Below are 23059 nucleotides of genomic sequence, written 5' to 3'. Positions count from 1 at the left end.
AGATTCACTGTGCTACTGCACAGGAAACCTACCTGGAGGTTTTATTGCAGAGATGTGAAGAGGATTTGAAAGAAAACAAAGTGCTTTCAAGACCTCATTAGGAAGTGAGAGATCCTTGCCACCATTCCATTTTGAGCTTTGAGGCTCAGCTGGTTCACCTCATTCTTGGTGATTGCCCAGAATATCAGCCTCTCTGGACACCTATCCTCTCCCATACACTCATGTGCAGACTGCACTGACCTTTGCCCCTGCTCATAAACCTCTTCCATGATTTTAAAACACCAACTTTCAGCTGGGCACAGTGGCTCACACCTATAATCCCAGCACTTTGGGAGGCTCAAGCAGGAGGATCCCATGAGCCCAGGAGTTTGAGACCAGCCTGGGCAACATGGTTGAAACCCTGTCTCTACAAAAAAATTTGAAAAGTCAGCCAGGCATGGTGGTGCATACCTGTAGTCCAGCTGGAGGATCGCTTGAGCCCAGGAGGCTGAGGCTGCAGTGAGCTCTGATTGTGCCACTGCAGTCTAGCCTGGGTGACAGAGACCCTGCCAGCCAAATCCATCCATCCATATATACATACCAACTTTCCTATATCCTCAACCCCTGTACTCCCATCTTTGTGTCAGCCTAGGCATTCCTGCCTGCTCTGCTTTCCCACAGTAGGGTCATAATTCTCCCAGATCCTCAGTGCCACTTTCGAATATTACTTTCCCTACCCAAGCATCAGATTAGTCCTTTTTGACAAACTTTCTTATATTCTCATTTCTACCATTCTAGACCTTGGAGACTTCAGGTCTCTTGATTCCATTTTTTCCCCAATCTGTCAGCCCCCTTTGCCTGCACTGCTTCCTTGTCCAGCATATGCCCATAGATGATCCCCTGAACAACTCACCAGCACCTGCAGTCTCTGCCTTCATCTGTCTTGTTACCAAGCCTGGACCTTGCTCCTTTAATTACCCTTTCTAACTCACCCTCTTCTTTCGAGTATGTAAACTTGCTTAAGGCCCTCTATCCCACACCAAAACAGCTATTCAAGGTTTGTTTTTTGTTGTTGTTTTTTGTTTGTTTAGATGGAGTCTCGCTCTTTCGCCTAGGTTGGAGTGCAGTGGCGTGATCTCGGCTCACTGCAGCCTCCACCTCCCAGGTTCAAGCAATCCTCCCACTTCAGCCTCATGAGTAGCTGGGACTACAGGCGCATGCCACTGTGCCTGGCTAATTTTTGTATTTTTAGTAGTGACAGGGTTTCACCATGTTGTCCAGGCTGGTCTTGAACTCCTGACTTCAAGTGGTCCTCCCGCTTCGGCCTCCCAAAATGATGGGATTACAGGCGTGAGCCACTGTACCTGGTCCCTGGGGTAGTCTTGTACAACAAATTGTCCTAAGTCCTGCACAACTATCAGATGTCCTAGATATTTGGTAGGTGAAAAAAGTTTATATAATAATTAGCTGAGCATATAACCTAACTCCCTTTTACATAAAAACAAAGTATTTTTTGTACAGTTCTGCAGGCATGCAACTAAATGGAGGCAAGACTGTACAGTAGTTTGTTCACCATTTCAGAAAATCGTGCCATTAATGGCTGAGCTGGCTCCTGGTGTTTGAGTCTCTGATACAACAGAATATATATCAGTCTGCACAGGATAGTAGAGTGTTTTAAGGCCAGGCACAGTGGCTTACGCCTGTAATCCCAACACTTTGGAAGGATGAGGTGGAGGATTGCCTGAGCCTAGGAGTTAGAGGTTACTGTGAGCCATGATTGCACGACTGCACTCCAGCCTGGCAACAGAGTGAGACCCTGTCTTTTTTTTCTTTTTTTGAGACAGTCTTCCTCTGTTACCTAGGTTGCAGTGCAGTGGCGCAGTCTCGGCTCACTGCACCCTTCTGCCTCCCGGGTTCAAGCGGTTCTCCTGCCTCAGCCTCCCAAGTAGCTGGGACTATGTGTGTGTGCCACCACACCTGGCTAATTTTTGTATTTTTAGTAGAGATGGGGTTTCACCATGTTGGCCAGGCTGGTTAACTCGAACTCCTGGCCTCAAGTGATTCACCCGCCTTGGCTTCCCAAAGTGCTGGGATTATAGATGTGAGCCACGGCGCCTGGCCAAGACCCTGTCTCAATTAAAAAAAAAAAAAAAAAAAAAAGGTAGGGGGTGTGTTGTAAATATAGAAAGTAGCCCAAAGGCTGGGTACCATGGCACATGACTGTAATCCCAGCTACTTGAGAGTCTGAGATGGGATAATCACTTGATCCCACCCAGGAGTGTGAATCAGGCCTGGGCATCATAATGAGACTATTTAGTCTCCAAAAAAGAAAAACAAAAACCCAAAAAACTCAAAAGGTATTGGGCTGTATAAATGAGAACCACTGGGTACAGGGTCAAGGTCAGTGCAGTGTCTTGGTTTGGGTGGCTAAAGCAAATTACCATAGATGGTAATAGCAATTTATTTCTCATAGTTCTAGAGGCTGAGAAATCCAGGATCAAGTTGCCAGCAGATCCAGTGCATCATGAGGACACACCTCCTGGTTTGCAGATGGTCATCTTGCTGTGTCCTCACATGGCAGAAAGAGGAAGCAAGCTCTCCTTGTTTGTTTTATAAGGGCACTAATCCCATCACGAGAGTCCATCCTCAGAACCTAATGACCCCCTGAAGAGCCCACCTAATGCTGTCCCACTGGGGGTTAGGGTTTTGACATTGGAATTTTGAGGAGGACACAAACATGCAGTCCATAACACATTCCCTCTCATGATATGCAAGACCTCTTTTTTTTTTTTTTTTGAGGTAGGGTCTCCTCTCCGTTGCCCAGGCGGGAGGGCAGTGGCATGATCATAGCTCACTGCAGCCTCAACCTCCTGGGCTGAAGTGATCCTGCTGCCTCACCCTCCTGAGTAGCTGGGCTACAGGCACATACCACCACACCTGGCTACTTTTATTATTTTTGTAGAGATGGAGTCTCACTGTTTCCCAGGCTGGTCTCAAACTCTTTGCCTCAAGCAATCCTCCCACCTTGGCCTCTTAAAATGCTGGGATTACAGGCATGAGCCACCACACCTGGCTATGATGGTTAATTTTGTATGTCAGCCTGACTGGGTCATAGGGTACCCACATATTTGGTCTTACTCTGGGTGTATCAGGATATTTCTGGGCCTCATTCAATCCATTGAAGGCCTGTACAGAACAGGAAGGCTGATTAAGAGAGAATCTCTGTCTTTGAGGTGGAAAATCAGTCTTCTGCCTTGTGACGTGGACTCGGACTGGAACTCATACCGTCAGCTCTCTTGGTTTTCGGGCCTTTGGAATTGGCCTGGAACTATACCATTGGCTCTTCTGGGTCCTCAGCTTATCACCTGCAGATCTTGGGACTTCTCAGCCTCCAGAACCATAGAAGCCAATTCCATATAGTAAAGCTCTGTCTCTCATCTATATATCTTATCGGTTCTGTTTCTCTGGAGAACAGACTAATGCATCCATATTGACAGGAAAATAGTTCATTCATTGTAATTGCTGTATAATATGCCACTGAATGAGCATATCAATTTGTTCCATTACCCTAGTGAAGTGTTATTGGGTTGTTCCCACTTTTCCCCTCTTATAAATCAATAGCAATGCAGTGAGTATTTTGTATGTTTACTTGGGCCTATGTGTTAGTTTCTCCAAAGGAGGAAATATCACTGGTATTTAGCTTTACCAGTTGTTAAGTTGCTTTTCCGAAGTGGTTATGTGAATTTCACTCTCACCAGCATTTCCCTATTCTGTTGGTGTTGAGTGGTTCTATTAATTTTAATTTACATATCATTGATATCTGATAAGGTTGAGGACTTTTTTTATTGATTTATTGGCCATTAGTATGTTTACCCTCTGGGATTTTCCTATTTATATCCTTCCCTCACCCCCACTTTTTTTTTTCGAGATGGAGTCTTGCTCTGTCGCCCATGCTGGGGTGCAGTGGTGCGATCTCGGCTCACTGCAACCTCTACCTCCCGGGTTCAAGCAGTTCTCTCTCAGCCTCCCGAGTAGCTGGGACTACAGGCACATGCCACCGTGCCAGGCTAATTTTTGTATTTTTAGTAGAGACAGGGTTTCACCATGTTGGTCAGGCTGGTCTCGAACTCCTGACCTGAGGTGATCCACCCACCTCAGCCTCCCAAAGTGCTGGGATTACAGGCATGAGCCACTGTGGGCCCCACTTCTCTTTCTACTGAGTTGTCTTCTTTGAAAAAACAGTTTGTAGGCAGTACTTTATATATTCTGGATAATAGTATTTTATTAGTTACATGGGTTGCAGGTTTGACTGAAATCATCTTTTGGAGTTTTTATAGGGTGAGGGTGGCTGTAGAGTTCCATGTTGCCTGCATCATATGTCTCTCCAGAGCAAACCTGTGGACAGTGGATCTGAGACCACTTTTTAGAACCTTCTTGGCTGGGGATTTGGTGGGAGTGGTGGTTTTCCAGACCATACGGAAGAGCACTCATTATTCACATGAGAAAGGTTCTAAAATTGACATAAGGGGCAGGCCCAGGATTCAGAATTTTCAACAATCTCCTGATCTCACAAGCCTAGGCATTCAGACTTCCTTGCTTCTTCCTTTCACCACCTGGGTGGGGTTTTTTATGGTTTCCCCTCTTTCACTAAGGCTGTTGCTCTTTCAGGGTCCCAGCTTTAACTGGGGGTTTCAGTTTCCTGCCTGGAGCCAGTCTTGTCTTTAGTTGTCAGTATTAAAACAAGTCCTTAAGGTACGTTTCCCTTATACCCTCAGTAATTGCATCGGCTATTTTCCTGTCTGCTCCAGTTTTCAGTTCCTTTGTCTTTAGTCTTTCTTGGAAGCTCTGCTATGCATTTTTAAAAAACAGCTTAGAAAATACTTCATCTATCATTTCTAGATGTTTGTCTCAGTTTATTTTAGTCTGCATTAAGCTAGAACTGATACCTTTCATATACTCTCATGTCTCTTCTAAACATAATACCCTTCCCTTCCATTGCTTTTTTGCCTGGCAAAACTCCACCTAACTCTAATGGCCCAGCTTTACTCTCAAGTTTTCCTCCACCTTGCCAAGAGTAATTTAGAATAGTTCTTATCACATTGCATTTTATTTCCCCCTTACTGGAGTATGAGCACTTTGAGGATAGAAACCAGATCTTGTTCATCTTTGTGTCTATAGCTCCTGCTATAGTGCCTATCATAAAGTAGGTACTTAATGACTATGTTACTGAACTGAAAATATTTTCCTGCATGAATACTGGATTTTTTTTTTTTTTTTTTTGAAATGGAGTCTCGCTCTTGCTCTGTTGCCCAGGCTGGAGTGCAATGGTGTGATCTCAGCTTACTGCAACCTCCGTCTCCCAGCTCCAAGCAATTCTCCTGCCTCAGCCTCCTGAGTAGCTGGGATTACAGGCACGCACCACCACACCCAGCTAATTTTTGTATTTTTAGTAGAGACGGGGTTTCATCATATTGGTTAGTCTGGTCTCGAACTCCTGACCTCATGACCTACCTGCCTCAGCCTCCCAAAGTGCTGGGATTACAGGCATGAGCCACCGCGCCCGGCTTTTTTTTTTTTTTTTTTTTTTTTTTGAGACAGAGTCTCACTCTGTCACTCAGGCTGGAGTTCAGTGGTGTGATCTTGGCTCACTGCAACCTCCATCTCCCGGGTTCAAGCGATTCTCCTGCCTCAGCCTCCCTGGTAGCTGGGATTTCAGGTGGCAACCACCGCACCTGGCTAATTTTTGTATTTTTAGTAGAGATGGGGTTTTGCCATGTTGGCCAAGCTGGTCTCGAACTCTAGACCTCAGGTGATCTGCCTGCCTCTGCCTCCCAAAGTGCTGAGATTACAGGTGTGAGCCACTGTGCCTGGCCATGAATACTGGATTTAAAGTCTGAAGAACTTCATTTATCACCCACCAACTAAACTTACGTAATTATTTTTAGGATTAGGATGGACAATCTGGTTTTTTGTCTTTGTTTTGTTTGAGACAAACAAAACAGTGTGTCCACTCTGTCATACAGGCTGGAGTACAGTGGCATAATCACGGCTCACTGCAGTCTTGACCTCCAGGCTCAAAAGATCCTCCCACTTCAGCCTCCTGAGTAGCTGGACCATAGGTGCATGGCACCACTTGTGGCTAATTAAAAAAATTATTTGTAGAGATGGGGTCTCCCTTTGTTGCTCAGGCTAGTCTTGAATTCCTGGCCTCAAGCAGTCCTCCTCCCTCAGCCTCCCAAAGTGCTGGGATTACAGGTGGTAAGCCACCACACCTGGCCTTTTTAAACAACTTCTGAGACTAGGTTTCCTCATTGTGGCATATTGAATCTTTCATAGATGGCTGCAGCAATGTCTCCCATTCCACTGGTCTTCAGTGACCTTGCCACTTCTTCATCAAGAGGTAGAGTCTCTTACCACCCTGCCTTGCATCTGGGCAGTTCCTGTGATTACTTTGATCAGTAGCATACAGTGGAAGTGATGGGTGCCACTACTAGACAACACTGTTTTTTTGAGACAGGGTCTCATTCTGTTGCCCAGGCTGCAGTGCAGTGGTGCAGTCATTGCTCACTGTAACTTCAAACTCCTGAGCTCAAGTCATCCTCCCACCTGATTCTCCAGAATAGCTGGGACTACAGGTGTACACCATAACACTTGGCTAATTTTTAAATTTTTTGTAGAGATGGGGTCTCACCTTGTGCCCACGCTGGTCCCAAACTCTTGGCCTCAAGCAATCCTTCTGCTTTGGCCTCCTCAAGTGTTGGGATTACAGGCGGGAGCCACCATGCCCAGCCTAGACAACACTCTTAAGTGTCCTAGCAGCTTCTGCTTCCTGCCTCTTGGAACCTAGCCACCTGTGCAAAGCCCAAGATAATGGAGAGGCATGTACAGGCACTTCAGTTGACAGCCCTGACTGAGCTCCTAGGGAAAATCCAGCATCGACTGATAGCCAGGCAAAACTAGGTAAGTAAATCATCTTGGACGTCCATTTCAGCTGCATCTTCATTCAAATAAATAACTCCATTCCCAGCTGCAATCTGACTGCAACCACATGAGATACCTCCAACTGAGCTCAACCAAACAACCACGAGCAATAATAATATTCTGTTAAACCACTATGTTTTAGGGTGGTTTGTTACATATTAATAGATAATCACAACACTCATTTATGGAATGGGGATAATCCTACTTCTACAGCAGTGTTTTCTTTTTTTTTTTTTTTTTTTTTTTAACATACTTGGCTTAGCCAGTGTTCTTTCTTTTCTTTTTTCTTTATTTTTTTTTTTTTAACAGAAGTGTTTCAAACCTTTTAGTTATTGTTGTATGTGAAATCACTTTTGCCAGGCGTGGTGGCTCACACCTATAATCCCAAAATTTTGGGAGGTCAGCATGGGTGGATCACGTGAGGTTAGGAGTTCAAGACCAGCCTGACCAACATGGGGAAACCCCATCTCTACTAAAAACATAAAAATTATCCAGGTATGGTGGCACGCACCTGTGGTCCCAGCTAGTCAGGAGGCTGAGGCAGGAAAATCACTTGAACATGAACCGAGATTGTGCCATTGTACTCCAGCCTGGCGACAGAGCAAGACTCTGTCTCAAAAAAAAAAAAAAAAAAAAAAAAAAAAAAAAAAAAAAAAAAAAAATCACTTTCTAAGCAGTAAAGCACTATACAAACATAAGTCATTTTTCAGTTAATCATAAAGCTACTTGGGAGGCAGGAGGATCGTTTGAGCCCAGGAGATCGAGGCTGCAGTGAGCTATGATCAAGCCACTGCATTCCAGCCTGGGTGACAGAGTGAGACCCTATCTCTAATAAAAGAATAATAATAAAGTTAAAACCCTTTTATAGCTAATAGATGAGAGGTAACGCCTTATTTCTTTTAAAAATACTCCTGGTTCTCTGGTATAGATGATGTTAGTCTGTATCTAACCTACTCCACTAATTTGGGTCCCTCCAGGCCATCTACAAAACTGGTTTTATGACAGTCTTGCAGCACCAATAACGGTTATCTTCTAGCTCTGTATTCAAACTTTCTAGAACCCTACCTGTCACCCCCACCCCAACCATATGCACACAGTTCCTTCTCAGAACAAGATTCTGTTCCAATAGTTGGCCCTCATCTTAATTCATTTATCCAATGCAAACTAATATAATCAGTCTGTGCCTTTGGCTGAATGTTTCTGCAACATCTAATCTTCCTCATGAAATCTTGGGAAGTGCTGGTAGACACTGCAGAGTGGTTAATTAGATTATGGTATAGATAGTACGGTGGTTAGGGATAGAGAGGGATAGTAAATAAGATAGGAATAGTAAGGGTTTGACTCCTTACTAGCTGCTTGACTTTAGCAAGTTAACCTCTTTTTGCCTCCTATTGTCATATGTGTTTAATACGGTGCCTAGCATGTAATAAGTCATGTGTTAGTTACTATTTTTATTATTGTTTTATCCAATTGCATCTTTTGTCAGATTAGCTACACCAACCAATCCAGTTTGTATTAACAAGGCAATTGTTCAAATTTCAGAAGGCAAAATACATTTCTCATCTGACTTTCAAAAGCATATTCATTCATATTTCACAACAATTAGTCTATTCAATATAGCAAGTTGAGGAACTAAAAGTATGACCTAATTTTTTTTTTTTTTTTTAGACAGAGTCTCGGTCTGTCGCCCAGGCTGGAGTGCAGTGGCACGATCTTGGCTCGCTGCAACCTCTGCCTCCCAGGTTCAAGTGATTCTTCTTTTTCTTAAAAAACATAAAGCTCTAAAATGTAAGCACCCTGGCTGACTCTTCCTACCATGCACAGAAAGGAAAAATTTGGTGTCCAGGGCCTTTTGAATCAGACCTGGAAAAGCTCTTAATTAGCTTATGGATTCAGGAAACTGCAGATAGAGTCACTGAAGAGGTTGAGACAGTAGAGGTGGGTTGAAGCACTTTTAATCACAAACAATAGTATAAGACCGTGAACAGCTCACCCAGTGGCTGTTGCCCTCCCCCAGCCCTCAGCTCACCCTCTTCCCATGCTCCCTCCCTGGGTACCATTGAGTAAAGAGCAGGGTATTGGCAGCTGTCCCTGTTGCTATCAGGTGATTGATAGGAAGGGGATCTAGCTAGGGACCACGGCAATCCTGGCCATCCATCCATGGTTCTGTTTCTATACAACTTCATCATGTGACATATTCCAGCTGTGAAAGAGGAACAGTACAGAAATCTGGGACTGCACTTGACTGCTCCATTCAGATGGTCCAGGGGTTTAGAGTGTCAAGAGCCAAGGGCAAAAAAGGAGGAGACAGTCTGGAGTCGGCATAATTCAAGATGCAGCCAAATGTGGAACTAAGGTGGGTTCAGTGGGGACCAGGGAAGGCCTCACGGCCCCAGTCCACAATTGTGCCCCAACCCGGCAATGAAACTCACGCATATGCACAAACGCACATCAACAAACACACAAAAACACACAGAGCAAATAACATTACTGAAAGAACCTGGAGACTATTAAATACAAAATGGCAGTTTTCTTTCAAAGTGAAAATATTTGCTTCTTTGATACTCCTCAGTGCCTTGCAGTCTCCCAATCACAGAAGAGTAGATATGGGAAGGGCCAAGAGGAGTATGTTGCCAGTGGCCCTACAAGTCCATGTGTGCTGAAGTCCCCATAGCAACCACCTTACTCTTCAGCCCAGTAGCTGCCTCCCATGTGACCATTCACCCGATTGGCACCATTGCTGGAGCTACTGTCACAGGGACTTTTTGTGCAGGTGGTCACATCTTCTTCCTCTGAGCTGCTCTCCACATCACTGCGGTCATCCTTCGATACCTGGGTGGGATGAGACCAAAGACAGAAAAGTGAGGAAAGAACTGTAAGACACCTAAGCTCAGAGACCCAGGTGTGGGCACTGTGTTCCCAGTCTGGTCTGCTTTCTGGACCAGTCTGGTCTGGACTATGGCTACTGTTGTGACTATGCTTTGCCTGCTTTCTAGTTTTCTCCCTTGTCATCTCCAATTCTGTTCTCTGTGGAATTGAAGCTACTTTGGTAGAGGAGTGTGTCTTTCAGGACCAGCCTAAGAGAACTGACATCATTCACTGAGACCTGGTTTAGGTTTCAGACACCCTTTCTCTTCTTCCACTTCAAAGAACAGGGAAGGCCAACACAAACAATACATATGACTGTCAGCAATGCTTCTATCTTCTGGTGGTTGTGGACAATGCATTTATTCATATTGGTTATGCTGTTTTGCTTTATCCCCAAAGCTGATCCATAACAGGCCTTTTTTAGTAGTTTCCCACTCCTGGGCTCAACTACCACTATCCTATGACACTGTTTTCCAATCTTCTTCCCTTTCCCAATAGCAAGATCACTTTTCTTATGAAACTGTAAGACACCTGGCTGGGCATGGTGGCTCACGCCTGTAATCCCAGCACTTTGGGAGGCTGAGGCAGGCGGATCACAAGGTCAGGAGTTCGAGACCAGCCTGAGCAACATGGAGAAACCCTGTCTCTACTAAAAATACAAAAATTAGCCGGGTGTGGTGGCGCGCACCTGTAATCTCAGCTACTCAGGAGGCTGAGGCAGGAGAATCTCTTGAACCCCGGAGGTAGAGGTTGCAGTGAGCTGAGATCGCACCACTGCACTCCAGCCTGGGCGACAGAGTGAGACTCCATCTCAAAAAAAAAAAAAAAAAAAAAAAGAAAGAAACTTAAGCATCCCCAAGATACACAGTATAGTGAAAACACAAATGGATTGGCAGTCAATGAGAAAAGAATCCCAGTTCTAATCAATCATGCTACCATCTGTGAATGCTTATTAACCTGAGTTTTTTTGTTTTGTATTATTTTCAAATGAAGCATCTGGATTACAGCAGCATTTCCTAATCTAAATTATCCTGCATATCAAGCAAAGTATTTCAATTTCTCCACCATGAGCCAGGCACAGTGGCTTACACCTATAATCCTAGCACTTTGGGAGGCCGAGGGAGGAGGACAGCTTGAGCCCAAGAGTTTGAGACCAGCCTGGGCAACATGGAGAGAGCCCTGTCTCTACAAAAAATAAAAAAATGACAAAATCAGTTGGGCATGGTGACATGCACCTGTAGTCCTAGCTACTTGGGAGGCTGAGGCAGGAGCATCTCTTGAGCCCAGGAGGTCGAGGCTGCAGTGAGCCATGATTGCGCCACTGTACTCCAGCCTGGGCAATGGAGCAAAACCTTGTCTCTAAAAAAAAAAGGGCCGAGCATGGTGGCTTACGCCTGTAATCCCAGCACTTTGGGAGGCTGAAGTGGGCGCATCACCTGAGGTCGGGAGTTCGAGACCAGCCAGACCAACATGAAGAAACCCCGTCGCTACTAAAAATACAAAAAAATTAGCCAGGCGTGGTGGCGTATGCCTGTAATCCCAGCTACTCAGGAGGCTGAGGCAGGAGACTTGCTTGAACTGGGCAGGCAGAGGTTGCGGTGAGCCAAGATCACGCCATTGCACTCTAGCCTGGGCAACAAGAGCTAAACTCTGTCTCAAAAATAAATAAATAAAAATTTAAAAAAAATCACCCTGGACTCTAATAGTAAAGAACAGAAATCCAGTGAGACCTGTGTCAGACTTCTGACCTCCAGAACTGAAGGATAATAAATGTGGTTTAAGTAAAGGAGAGAAGGAAGTGAAAAGGAACACAGCTGTAACAACTGTTGCCAAGGAGGTGGGCATTTGCTTTGGATCAGCTCCTTGAATTTGTGTTGGATGGGTCTTCTACAGTTGATTATAGCTGTTGACTTCTGAACTCAGATGACTAACTGATTACCTGACCTTTAGGAAATTTCCACTAGAGGGCAGAGTGTCTCTAGATTTGAGGTAAACAGAGACTCAAGAAAAACAAAAAAAAGTAGACTCAATTCTTTCCTCAGTTTAGGAAAAAATCTGGCAACTGCAGCTCTAGTCAATAATGGCCCCAAAAAGTCAGGAGAGAGGGCATGCTCTGAGACAAACACAAGGGAACAGAAAGGAGAGCAGGAGGAAAGAGAACCACATTCAGATGGACATGCCTCACTGAATACTAGAAGCACAGATACACTTACATGCAAGAGATGAAACTGTCCAGCTCCTGCCAGGCATAGAAAAAAGGAAGGAGGTGAGGAAAGAATGGAGAGTACAGGGTCTAATCCTTCCTGGACAGGTCACCTAGTCAGGAAAGAAAAGCAGGAGAGAACAGAGATGTCCAGTAGCTACAGCAAGATGCACAGGCACACTGAGCAAGTTCTGAGCCAATGGCAGCTATAAGGAATAATGATGCAGGAGATCATCAATATCTAGGCCACATTCCATCACTTGGTCCTAGTATCAGTACCTGCTCAAGCAGAGCCCCTCCCACTTGGGATTCTGTATTCCTTTAGGCTGAAATCCCTAGCCCTTTGACTACAGTCTGACTGCTTCAAAACTTGCAAAGTTCAATTATGAGTTTATCATTAAGTGGCACCTTTCTTTCGCTCTTGGCATAAGATGGGTATTTGAAACACTACATACCCATTCACTTAGGACACTTGCCTCATACACTAGTGGGGTGAGGTGGGTATTTAGTTCCTTATATAAACCATATCTTGAATATCACAGCATGGTCACCTTGTGGTGGCTTCTGAACTACCACACACCACTTCTAGGCAACTTAACAATCTGCTTTTATACAGTTTATATGGTTCTGCATATGATTTCCTTTGAAAAGGGCCCCATGTCAAAAAGAAAAATATGAAATCCACTGAAGCAGGTAGGTAAGGGTAGGAAATGGTTGAGGCCATCTCTTAAAAAACTCTTAACCCTATCATCCTTTAACAAAAGCCATTCCTAAGGGACAGGAAGAAGGTAGAACTTTCCTCTTGCGTCTAAGTCACATCTTAAAAGGTAAAACAGGCAGGCCAGGTGCGGTGGCTCACGCCTGTAATCCCAGCACTTCGGGAGGTCGAGGTGGGCCGATCACAAGGTCAGGAGTTAGAGACCAGCCTGGCCAACATAGTGAAACCCCGTTTCTACTAAGAATACAAAAATTAGCCAGGCATGGTGGCATGCGCCTGTAATCCCAGCTACTAGGGAGGCTGAGGCAGGAGAATCGCTTGAACCCAGGAGGTGGAGGTTGTGGTGAGCCAAGATCATGCCATTGCACTCCAGCCTGGGCAACAGAGCGAGATTCCATCTGAAAAAAAAAAAGGTAAAACAGGCTTGGTGTGGTGGCTCACACCTGTAATTCCATCGCTTTGGGAAGCCGTGGTGGGAGGACTGCTTGAGGCCAGTAGTTGGACATTGGCCTGGGTAACATAGTGACACCCTATCTACAAAAAATAAGAAAATTAGCCAGGCGTGGTGGTGCACACCTATAGTCCCAGCTACTTGGGAGTCTGCAGTGGGAGAATCCCTTAAGCCCAGGTGTGAGGCTGCAGTAAGCCATGATCATGCCACTGAACTCCAGCCTGGGTGACAGAGCAAGACCTTGTCTCTAAAATAAAAAAGGCAAAACACTTACCGAAGAGGTGAAGACTTTGGAGCCCTAGGCTTTTTGCTTGGCCTGCTTGAGTAGATGGGGCTCACCAGGTTTGATGGAGAGAGAACGTCTGTTGAGTAATCCCTATCTTCCATACCCAAAAGAAAGAAGCCATCTTTCATCCTCACCTTTCCCCTGATCAAGGCTTTCAAAGCAATCCGTGCAATTAGGTAGGACCAGATGACATGCAGAACCTGTAGGGTCAGCAGCAGGCCATTGAGGAGCCACCATGAAGCATAAGGCCCGATTATCTCCCAGCTCTCAAAGAGGGTCGTGTTCAGAATCCTAGAAGAGGGAGGCCAATAGTCAAGATTCTAGAGTCAAAGCTCAGCAGACAGGGATGAAGCTGAGTCCTGGGGATGCAGAGCCCTGTGTGTTTTCCTACGAGCCCTTTTATCAGCTGAAGTTCCAGGGACCGTCATCCACAGTAAGAAAATAAAGAAAGGGAGGAGCCTGTTGTGTTTTCTATCCTTAGGGACAGAGAAAGATATATAAATCTTAGGAACTGATGGATTAAGTCACATTATTAATCACTTCAAATATCCAGAGTTTCACGAAATTAGGACAGCAGTGGGACTCTAATCCTAGGAATGACTGAGCTCCTCAGGCACATATAGGATAGGACAGTAGGTAGCTGATTCCCATAGAGCAGTGAATGTAGAAGTGAAAGGAGACAAGGAGAGAGAGGAGAGGGAGGGAGGGAGAGAGAAGAGAGGAAGGGAGAGAGAAGAGAGGGAGGGAGAGAGAGAGGAGGGAGGGAGAGAGAGGGGAGGGAGGGAGAGAGAGGAGAGGGAGGAAGAGAGAGAGGAGTGTGTGTGTGTGTGGAAGAGAGAGAGAGGAGTGAGTGTGTGTGTGTGTGTGTGTGTGTGTGTCAGTCAGGGTTGGGACCAGAGCAGGAACACAAGCAAGAAGGGCCTGAGAACTGTATCAACAGTGCAAAAGAAGTCAAAGGAATTACTTAGGCATAAAATGAGGACTGTTCCTGAGATGAGTCAGTCCTGAGAAGCCAACCAAGCCGGGTACTCTGAGTCTGGATCCGACCTTGCTAGAAATACGGTGTGAGGCAGCAGAGGTCCTGTGAGAGTCCACAGAAGGTCAGCACAGGCTAAGGTAAAAGCAGGGCAATAGGGTTCTTGTGTTCTATTGGCGAAAGTAGAATAGAATAGAACAGAAAAACTGAATGGGCAAAATGAGAATTGGCAAAAAGGTATCATTAGGCTCATACCTACCACAACTCTACAGCCTACCACTTACCAGAATGGATAGATTCCTAGTCGTGTAACCATAAAAACAGCACTGAAGATCACAAAAAGGGTGTCACAGAGCCGCTGATACTTGGCATAATTGGCCAGTTTGGCTGCCTGGAGAAAGGAAGAAAGAATTGAGCTGGGGAGAAAGTCAGTCCTCACATAGGAAGAAAAGAGAAGAAGAAGATGGAGAAAGAAAGATTGGGTTTTTACCTCCAGCAAGAAGTCTGAGACATCATGTAGACACATGATCAGAGTTCCCACTCGAACCATATTGTTGATGTAGGAGAAGGAGATAAGCCCAATGGTGACCAAGTGATGCACAAACATGATCAGGAAGTCCTAGGAAGGAATGGAAATAGAAGAGGGAGGTAAAAGCTGGGCCGTAGAAACACCAGCCAACCCAACGTCCTGCATTATTCTCTGAGAATCTTACCCCACCCCATATAGAATAGTTTCCATTGGCCGGGCGAGGTGGCTCACACCTGTAATCCCAGCACTTTGGGAGGGCAAGGTGGTCGGATCACCTGAGGTCAGGAGTTCGAGACCAGCCTGGCCAACATGGGGAAGCCCCGTCTCTACTAAAAATACAAAAATAAGCCGGGCTTGGTGGCACGTGCCTGTAATCCCAGCTACTCAGGAGGCTGAGGCAGGAGAATTGCTCAAACCTGGGAGGTAGAGGTTGCAGTGAGCTGAGATCGCGCCACTGCACTCCAGCCTGGGCGACAGACTGAGATTCCGTCTCAAAAAAAAAAAAAAGTTTCCATTCGCTTAGACTCTCCCTTGGCTACCTAGCATTTAACTGAACACTCCCTACATCAGTGACTGACCCATACTCTATGTTAATGCAGCTCAGAGGCCAGCAAGTAAAAATTTCCATTGGTAACTGCAGAATACGTATAGCATGGATGCTAAGCTGACACTTGGGGATAGCATCCCAGTAAGACATACAAGCCTTAGAGTTCCCTGAGATTCTATGACTCTTCTGCTTTAATGAGAGAAACGTCAACCACAAGGACCTAGTGGAAGGGAGAGGTTTGTGGCTCTAATTTCCTCTTGGGTTCAAATGTCAAGTTAGACCTGGGGAAGTCTCTAAATACTTGAGTTATCAGACACATCTGTTAAATACTTCTCAGTTTATTATTTTTAAAACTTAAATATGTATTTCAAACTTTCTTATATGTATCACAATTAAAATAAAATTTTAATAAATTGACCTGTGTCTTCTGACCATAGGAGAGTAAAAGGCATAAAAATTGAGTATCAAGTTTCTATGTTAGCTAACACTAACAACCTGGGTAAGTTTTAATTCATTCCCATAAATGCTAACCCTGGTTTTCTTCATCAAAGATAACCCTGAGTTAGTGACAGATTAGGGTTAGAGCTGCTAGAACCACATTATTTCAGGTAGACACTAATAAAAAGGTAAAGATTCTGCCTTTAAATGACTTAAGTTGTATAAAACTTAAGTCATTTCCAACTCTGTCACTATCTGGGCAAGTCAGCTCACTTCTCTCAATCTTTGCTTCCTAAACAATAGCAGGAAGAGAGCAAAACCCCTTCCAATTGACTTTCTTTGAGTAAGTGGGGTAACCAGAAAGGGAGAACAGAGAGAGCAAGGGTCCCTAATGCCATGTGAAAGCCATATCCAGCTTTTCTGGAATCAGACATTTTTTCTGAATAAGGCATTGCTATCCCCCAATTCTGACTAGTTTCCTGAGCTTTAGATGTGTAAGAAGCTTAAAGAAGAATATGGAAAAAAGTATGCTTCTTAGCTGGTTAATTGTTCTCATCCTGGGGCTTCCCTGAATGTCTTAAATATACTTCATCATTAATTCAGTCTCATTTCTGGGAACATTACGACAAGCTAAGAGTCCATCAAACCCAGTTTCTCCTTTTGCAGTCTCAGGGAAGATAATACATCGTAATGGCAGTCATGGAAGCTGCTAGAAAGGAGGATGTAATAAGTTGGGGAATTGAGGGAGCCAACATCCTTACCTTTCTTTTAATGTCTGTAAACTGAGAAAACATAAGGGACCAATAGAAGGCCAATTCCATGATATAATAGTAATAAAGCCCACTTGAAAGAGGCTGGAAGAGAGAAAGAAGTAGTTAGATTACCGGCTAGTCAAAGGTGCATTCCATCTCTCCAACTTTCTGTGCCTTGGAGGACCAATACCCCAAATTATTAGACATCTCTCCTCCCCATTATCTGCCAAGATATGCAATAGCTAACAGACTTTGGATTGGTGTAGAGACTTAAGCCTCTTCCCTTGCTCCTCTGCACACACATCTTCAGCTCTCATCTTGCAGAGATGAGATACAGTTAACACATACTGTAACACAATCAAATCAGTATGTCTAGGATTCTGGGCAATTAGTGCTTTTCACAGGATTAAATACACATAGGCCTTCTCTTCCACCCCTTTAGCAGTTCCTAGACATATTTCCAGTATAGGTTACAACCAAGATGCTCTTACTGGGATTCCAAGTTACCCTTGATACAAAAAAGACGCCTGAACCAGAAAGTACCTCATTAAATACCAGAAACCTGCTTTTCTTTTAGCCCAATTAGGGGGAATTAAATGGGGAAAATCAGAACAAAAAACTCATTGGATTTCATTGCTATGCGGGCCTCAGGAATAGATACCTCATATGACTCTTAGCAGTGGGGGGGGGGGGGAATAGATACCCTGAATATGACTTAAAGGGACTCAGTCCCTAATCCCTCAATCCCAAGGAAACGCACCATCTGTCCTGGGGACTGGCAAAGGACCCTCACTCACTCCACCTTATACACATTCAAGACCCCTATCCTGAAACGACTCAGATCCTACCTGAAATGGATAGTTATGCCAGCACTGTCGGATGTCCCAGAACCAAGGTGACTAAGAGAAAACAGATAATCCATGTCAGTCCTCAAGATTCTCACCTGGCTTCAAGATCTACCTCATATAATCCCCTTCTCTCTAGGCTGGGGCAAAAGAGGACAGGAAAGCCCCCAAACAGATTTTAGGGCTCCCTAAAGGATCAATAAATAGCTAGACTGTTCTTCTACAACAGAATGTTATAAATAGAAAAACAATGCTTTGAGGTAAATAAGAACAGTGAGAGCTTTAGGCTAGTTTTAGGAAATATCACTACCTGGAATATATATACAGGAAGACAATGATTCATATGATAACCAAGAAAGATATCTCCATGCCATGTTCAGAAGTCAAAAGTAATCATCTCTAATGGAATAATGATTATGTCCTTTAAGGAGTTTGTCTATATCATCTTTGCTGCTGGATTTCTTATCATTAAATTGTTCATAATACTGTCTTATTATCCTTTCAATGACTATAGGATCTGTAGTGATAACCCTTTCCATATTGATAATTCATATTTCCTTTTTTGTTGGAGTTGGTCAATTTTAATCAAACCTTTCAAAGAATGAACTTTTGGCTTTATTAATTTTATCCATGGCCAGGCACAGTAGCTCACATCTGTTAATCCTAGCACTTTGGGAGGGTGAGGTGGGTGGACTGCTTGAGCCCAGGAGTTCAAGACCAACTTGGGCAACAGAGTAAAACCCCGTCTCTACAAAAAATACAAAAATTAGCCCGGTGTGGTTGTGCATATGCCTGTAGTCCCAAGTTTCCTGGGAGGCTGAGGTGGTAGCATTGCCTAAGCCTGGGAAGTTGAGGCTGCAGTGAGCTGTGATCACGTAACTGCACTTCAGCCTGGGTGACAGAGTAAGACCCTGTCTTTAAAAAACAAAACAAAACAAAACAGGCCAGGCGTGGTGGCTCACGCCTGTAATCCCAGCACTTTCGGAGGTCGAGGTGGGAGGATCACCTGAGGTTAGGAGTTCAAGATTAGCCCGGCAACATGATGAAAATCTGTCTCTACCAAAAATACAAAAATTAGCTGGGCCTGGTGGCGTACTCCTGTAGTCCCAGCTACTAGGAAGGCTGAGGCAGGACAATCACTTGAACCCAGGAGGCAGAGGTTGCAGTGAGCCGAGATTATACCACTGCACTCCAGCCTGGGAGACAGAGTGAGACTCTGTCTCAGACAAACAAACAAACAAACAAAAACCCCACAAATGTATCCATTGTTTTTCTAATGCCTATTTCATTAATTTCCACTTACTTACTTTATTATCATTTTTTAGAAATGGGGTCTCACTATAGAGACTGGATCTCGCCATCTTGCCCAAGCTGATCTCGAACTCCTGGGCTTAAGTGATCCTCCCACCTTAGCCTCCCAAAGTGAGGGGAGTACAGGGGTGAGCCACCACGCCTGGCCAATTTCTGCTTATTTTTTATTATTTCCTTACTTTAACCTATTTTGCTTATCTTTTTCAAGAACCTAAAGCAGAAATTTAGATCAACTTTAAACCTTTTGTAATATAAACATTTAAAGCTATAAATTTCCCTCTGTTTTATCTGTATCCCAGAAATTTTGATATGATTTTTAGCATGATTCAATTAAAAATATTTTCTTATTTCTCTTGTGATTTTTTATTTGATCCATAGGTTATTGAGAAGAGTTGTTTAACTTCCAATTTTTTTTTTTTTTTTTTTGAGACAGACAGAGACCCAGGCTGGAGTGAAGTGGCATGATTTTGGCTCATTGCAACCTCTGCCTCCCAGGTTCAAGCGATTCTCGTGCCTCAGCCTCCCCAGCAGTTGGGATTACAGGCACGTGCCACCATGCCCGGCTAATTTTTTGTATTTTTAGTAGAGATAGAGTTTTGCCCTGTTGCCCAGGCTGGTCTTGAACTCCTGAACTCAGGCAACCTGCCTGCCTCAGCCTCCCAGAGTGCTAGGATTACAGGTGTGAGCAACCTCATGCAGGCGAATTCCAAATGTTTTCCATGTCTCTCATTACAATTGACTTGTAATTTAATTCCGTTATGGTCAGAGAACACATTCTTTAAGATTTCAATATTTTGAAATTTACTGAGACTTATTTTATGGCCCAGCATTAGTTTATCTTTCTACATGCACTTGAAAATTATATGTATCTTCAGCTGTTGGTGTAGTGTTTTATAAATGTCAATAAGGTAAAACTGGTTGATCATGTCATTCATATCTTTTACACCCTTAGTGATTTTTTTTTTTTTTTTTTGCCTAGGGTTTAGGTCAATTACTGAGAGAAAAGTATTAAAATCTTCAAATACAACTGTATATTTGTCTATTCTCTTCCTTTAGTTCTGCCAGTTTTTTGTCTATAATATTTTGAAAACACAATGATACATTTAGAGAGAAACAGTATGGTATGGGGAAAAAAACATGAACTAAAGAATCAAAAAGCCTGAAATTCTTCTTCCTTCTTTTTCTGAGGCAGAGTCTTGCTCTGTCACCCAGGCTGGAATGTAGCGGCTCCATCACGGCTCACTGCAACCTTGACCTCCTGGGCTCAAGCGATTCTCCTACCTTAGCCTCTTGAGTAGCTGGGACTACAGGTGCACGCCACCACGCCAGGCTAATTTTTGTAGCTTTTTGTAGAGACGGGGTTTCACCATGTTGCCCAGGTTGGTTTTGAACTCCTGGGTTCAAATGATCTGCCCATCTTGGCCTCCCAAAGCGTTAAAATTACAGGTGTGAGCCACTGTGCCCGGCCCCCTGAAATTCTTCTTTGATTCTGACAATTAACTAAAAAGTAGGAATAATACCTGTTTCACCCACTTTAAAGGGTTTATTCCATTTCTCCTCCTTCAATTTTTGTCAAGTGCTTTGTAAACCATTAAGTATTATGCTGATTTAGTTATTACTAGTATTATTAGTATCTTCTAGGGGAGAAGCAGTAAAGTTATAAAGTTACTGAAGTCAGGCCCCAGACAGAAGACAATCTATTAGGATATAAACCTGGGCTGTGGGCATCACAGAGGAAAAGTTGGGGGAAATATAAAGATCTAAAGGTATTTAGGCCAGGCTCAGTGGCTCATGCCTGAAATCCCGGCACTTTGGGAGGCCAAGGCGGGTGGATCACCTGAGGTCAGGAGTTCAAGACCAGCCTGGCCAACATGGTGAAACCCCGTCTCTACTAAAAATACAAAAATTAGCCAGGTATGGTGATGTGCACCTGTAGTCCCAGCTACTCGGGAGGCTGAGGCAAGAGAATCTCTTGAACCCAAGAGTCAGAGGTTGCAAGTGAGCTGAGATTCCACAACTGCACTCCAGCTTGGGTGACAGAGCGAGACTCCGTCTCAAAAAAAAAAAAACAACAAAAAAAACTAAAGGTATTTAACTCTTACTTCTAGAGATCTAGGCATGATTAGAACCCAACAGAGGACTAGAGAAAGTTAAGACTCACCGACCAGAGAAATCTAATTCCATAGTAGAATATACATAAATAAAATGTGAATCTCCACCTGGGTGGGCAAAGAGTAGAGGTTAGACAAATGTCCACTCAAACCAAAGCCTCTGAGGCTACGGAAGTCAAGTTAGCAAATTTGGGGATAAGAGTTACTGGTGAGAAAGAGGATCAATTCCTAGAATAGGCAACTACTGTCACTTAAAAAGCCAAAGACAGGGGCCAGGAGTGGTGGCTCACACCTGTAATCCCAGCACTTTGGGAGGCCGAGGCAGGTGCATCACCAGGTCAAGAGATCGAGACCATCCTAGCCAACATAGTGAAACCTTGTCTCTAAGAATACAAAAATTAGCTGGGCATGGTGGCGCGCACCTGTAGTCCCAGCTACTCAGGAGGCTGAGGCAGGAGAATCGCTTGGACATGGGAGGCGGAGGTTGCAGTGAGCAGAGACTGTGCCACTACACTCCAGTCTGGTGACAGAGCAAGACTCCGTCTCAAAAAAAAAAAAAAAAAAGCCAAAGCAGCATCATCTTCCATTAGGAAAATATTAGGCTGTATCATCAGACTCCCTAGCATTTTTCTTTACATGACAATTACTAATACAGTGCTCACAGACAGGATAATGAGAAAAAGCTCAATAAAATGAAAAATAGTATTTCCCAGAAAAGGAATGCTTCCTAAAAATTGTCAACTTATAGCAAGCAAGCTAGTACTCCCTCTATTAAGGTATACATGTGTTAGTACATCTACTTACATAAGTACAGTTATAAGGATTTACTCCCAATCTATTTAGGAAAAGGGAACAAAATAGAACCACACCTAGCTTAGTGGCAACATGCCCAAGAAACTTAAGGGAATCAGTGTTCCAGTTCCCTTCTTTCCTACCTATAATAGGCTGAGTTAGTTCTCTATATCCATTAACTGTTGTCCTAACAACAGAAGTGATGTTCAAAACAGAAACTTCAGTCCAGTTGTATCCCACCGTCTTCCTTATTCCCTCCCTCCCTCCTTGCGTACTTACATGCTTTCACAGAATTTAGTAAGCGTTGGGGGCTTGTCCTGATTCCTCCGATGGCGAAACCAGCATTGGATTTTTCGGACATTCCAATCCAGCTGCTTTGACAGGCCCTCCAGCCTTTTCTTATCAGGATACTGTGAATGTATAACCAGAGTCAGAACACCCGTCTCCTCATACCCCTCCTTCAATCCCATTGACTAGCTGAGGGACAAGGTATGATAGCCATAAGTGGCTCAAGTGATGTTTATCTTTCCAAGTTTTATCCCAAAGTCATTTTTAGTAAGAAATTTTATCTTACATATCAAGGACCTGTACTGCTCACCTATACATATCCTTGCTTTGTCTCTTCCTCCAGCCCAAGCTGAGTAAAAAAGGATATTAAAAACCCAAATTGCAGGCCAGGCATGGTGGCTCATGCCTGTAATCCTGGGATTTTTGAAGGCTGAGGGCCGAAGGATGGCTTGAGCCCAGGAGTCCGAGACCAGCCTGGGCAACATGGCAAAACCTTGTCTCTCCAAAAAACAAAAAACCCAAACTGCAAAGGCTATCAGTACTGTCTCCATCTCAATTACACAACTAGGCAGTGACAGAAACTGGAACAAGGAAAAACAAAAACCAGATATGGTATGTGTCTGGGGAAAGAGGGGTAAGGGTGGCTGCTGGGCCTAAAACTCAAACATACTATGTATGTAAACTTGACATACGTAGGGCCCAAAGGTTTTCCCTGAGGGGATAAAGCTCTCCATATAGCTACATGGACTACTCAAATATGAAAGATCATCCCATCCTATCCTTACCCTTAGAGGTACGTGCTCTCTATCCTCCCCTGCCCCATGGAGCAACGCCTTATGTGAATATTCCTCTCTGTTTCTTTGCCCACTTACCTTGGTAATAGATATGAACACCTTTTCAAGGATGGCATTGGGTTGGGCCTGATAAGGACCACTGTCCTCGATGCCAATACGGAGTGCACAGGGTTTGGCAATAAATCTGTAA

At 44.1% G+C, this 23059-nt stretch overlaps 1 protein-coding gene across 12 annotated transcripts in view; it reads right to left on the bottom strand.

Moving 5' to 3' along the window:
* Positions 1-8899: 8899 nt before the first annotated feature.
* CERS5 (ceramide synthase 5) overlaps positions 8900-23059 on the bottom strand; it is a 37535-nt gene continuing 23375 nt past the window's right edge. For 3 of the 12 annotated variants that reach the window (XM_016923427.3, XM_063786680.1, XM_063786681.1), the window contains 9 exons: positions 22948-23053; positions 22067-22197; positions 21046-21103; positions 17577-17627; positions 16738-16830; positions 14953-15081; positions 14747-14853; positions 13621-13777; positions 8900-9792 (listed from right to left, as the gene is read on the bottom strand). In XM_016923427.3, the coding sequence (XP_016778916.1) occupies positions 9643-9792; positions 13621-13777; positions 14747-14853; positions 14953-15081; positions 16738-16830; positions 17577-17627; positions 21046-21103; positions 22067-22197; positions 22948-23053 (982 nt within the window). In that variant the 3' untranslated portion in view covers positions 8900-9642. Of the gene's footprint in view, positions 9793-12041; positions 12145-12803; positions 13148-13474; positions 13778-14450; positions 14669-14746; positions 14854-14952; positions 15082-16737; positions 16831-17576; positions 17628-21045; positions 21104-22066; positions 22198-22947; positions 23054-23059 lie in introns of those variants that run through there. The other 9 variants (XM_016923424.3, XM_016923429.4, XM_016923425.4 and 6 more) reach the window with 8 other exon arrangements.

The sequence above is a fragment of the Pan troglodytes genome, chromosome 10 (assembly GCF_028858775.2).
Source record: "Pan troglodytes isolate AG18354 chromosome 10, NHGRI_mPanTro3-v2.0_pri, whole genome shotgun sequence".
NCBI lineage: Eukaryota > Metazoa > Chordata > Mammalia > Primates > Hominidae > Pan > Pan troglodytes.
The sequence above is the reverse complement of the archived record's forward strand: the minus strand, read 5'-3'. Positions and strand labels throughout refer to the sequence as shown.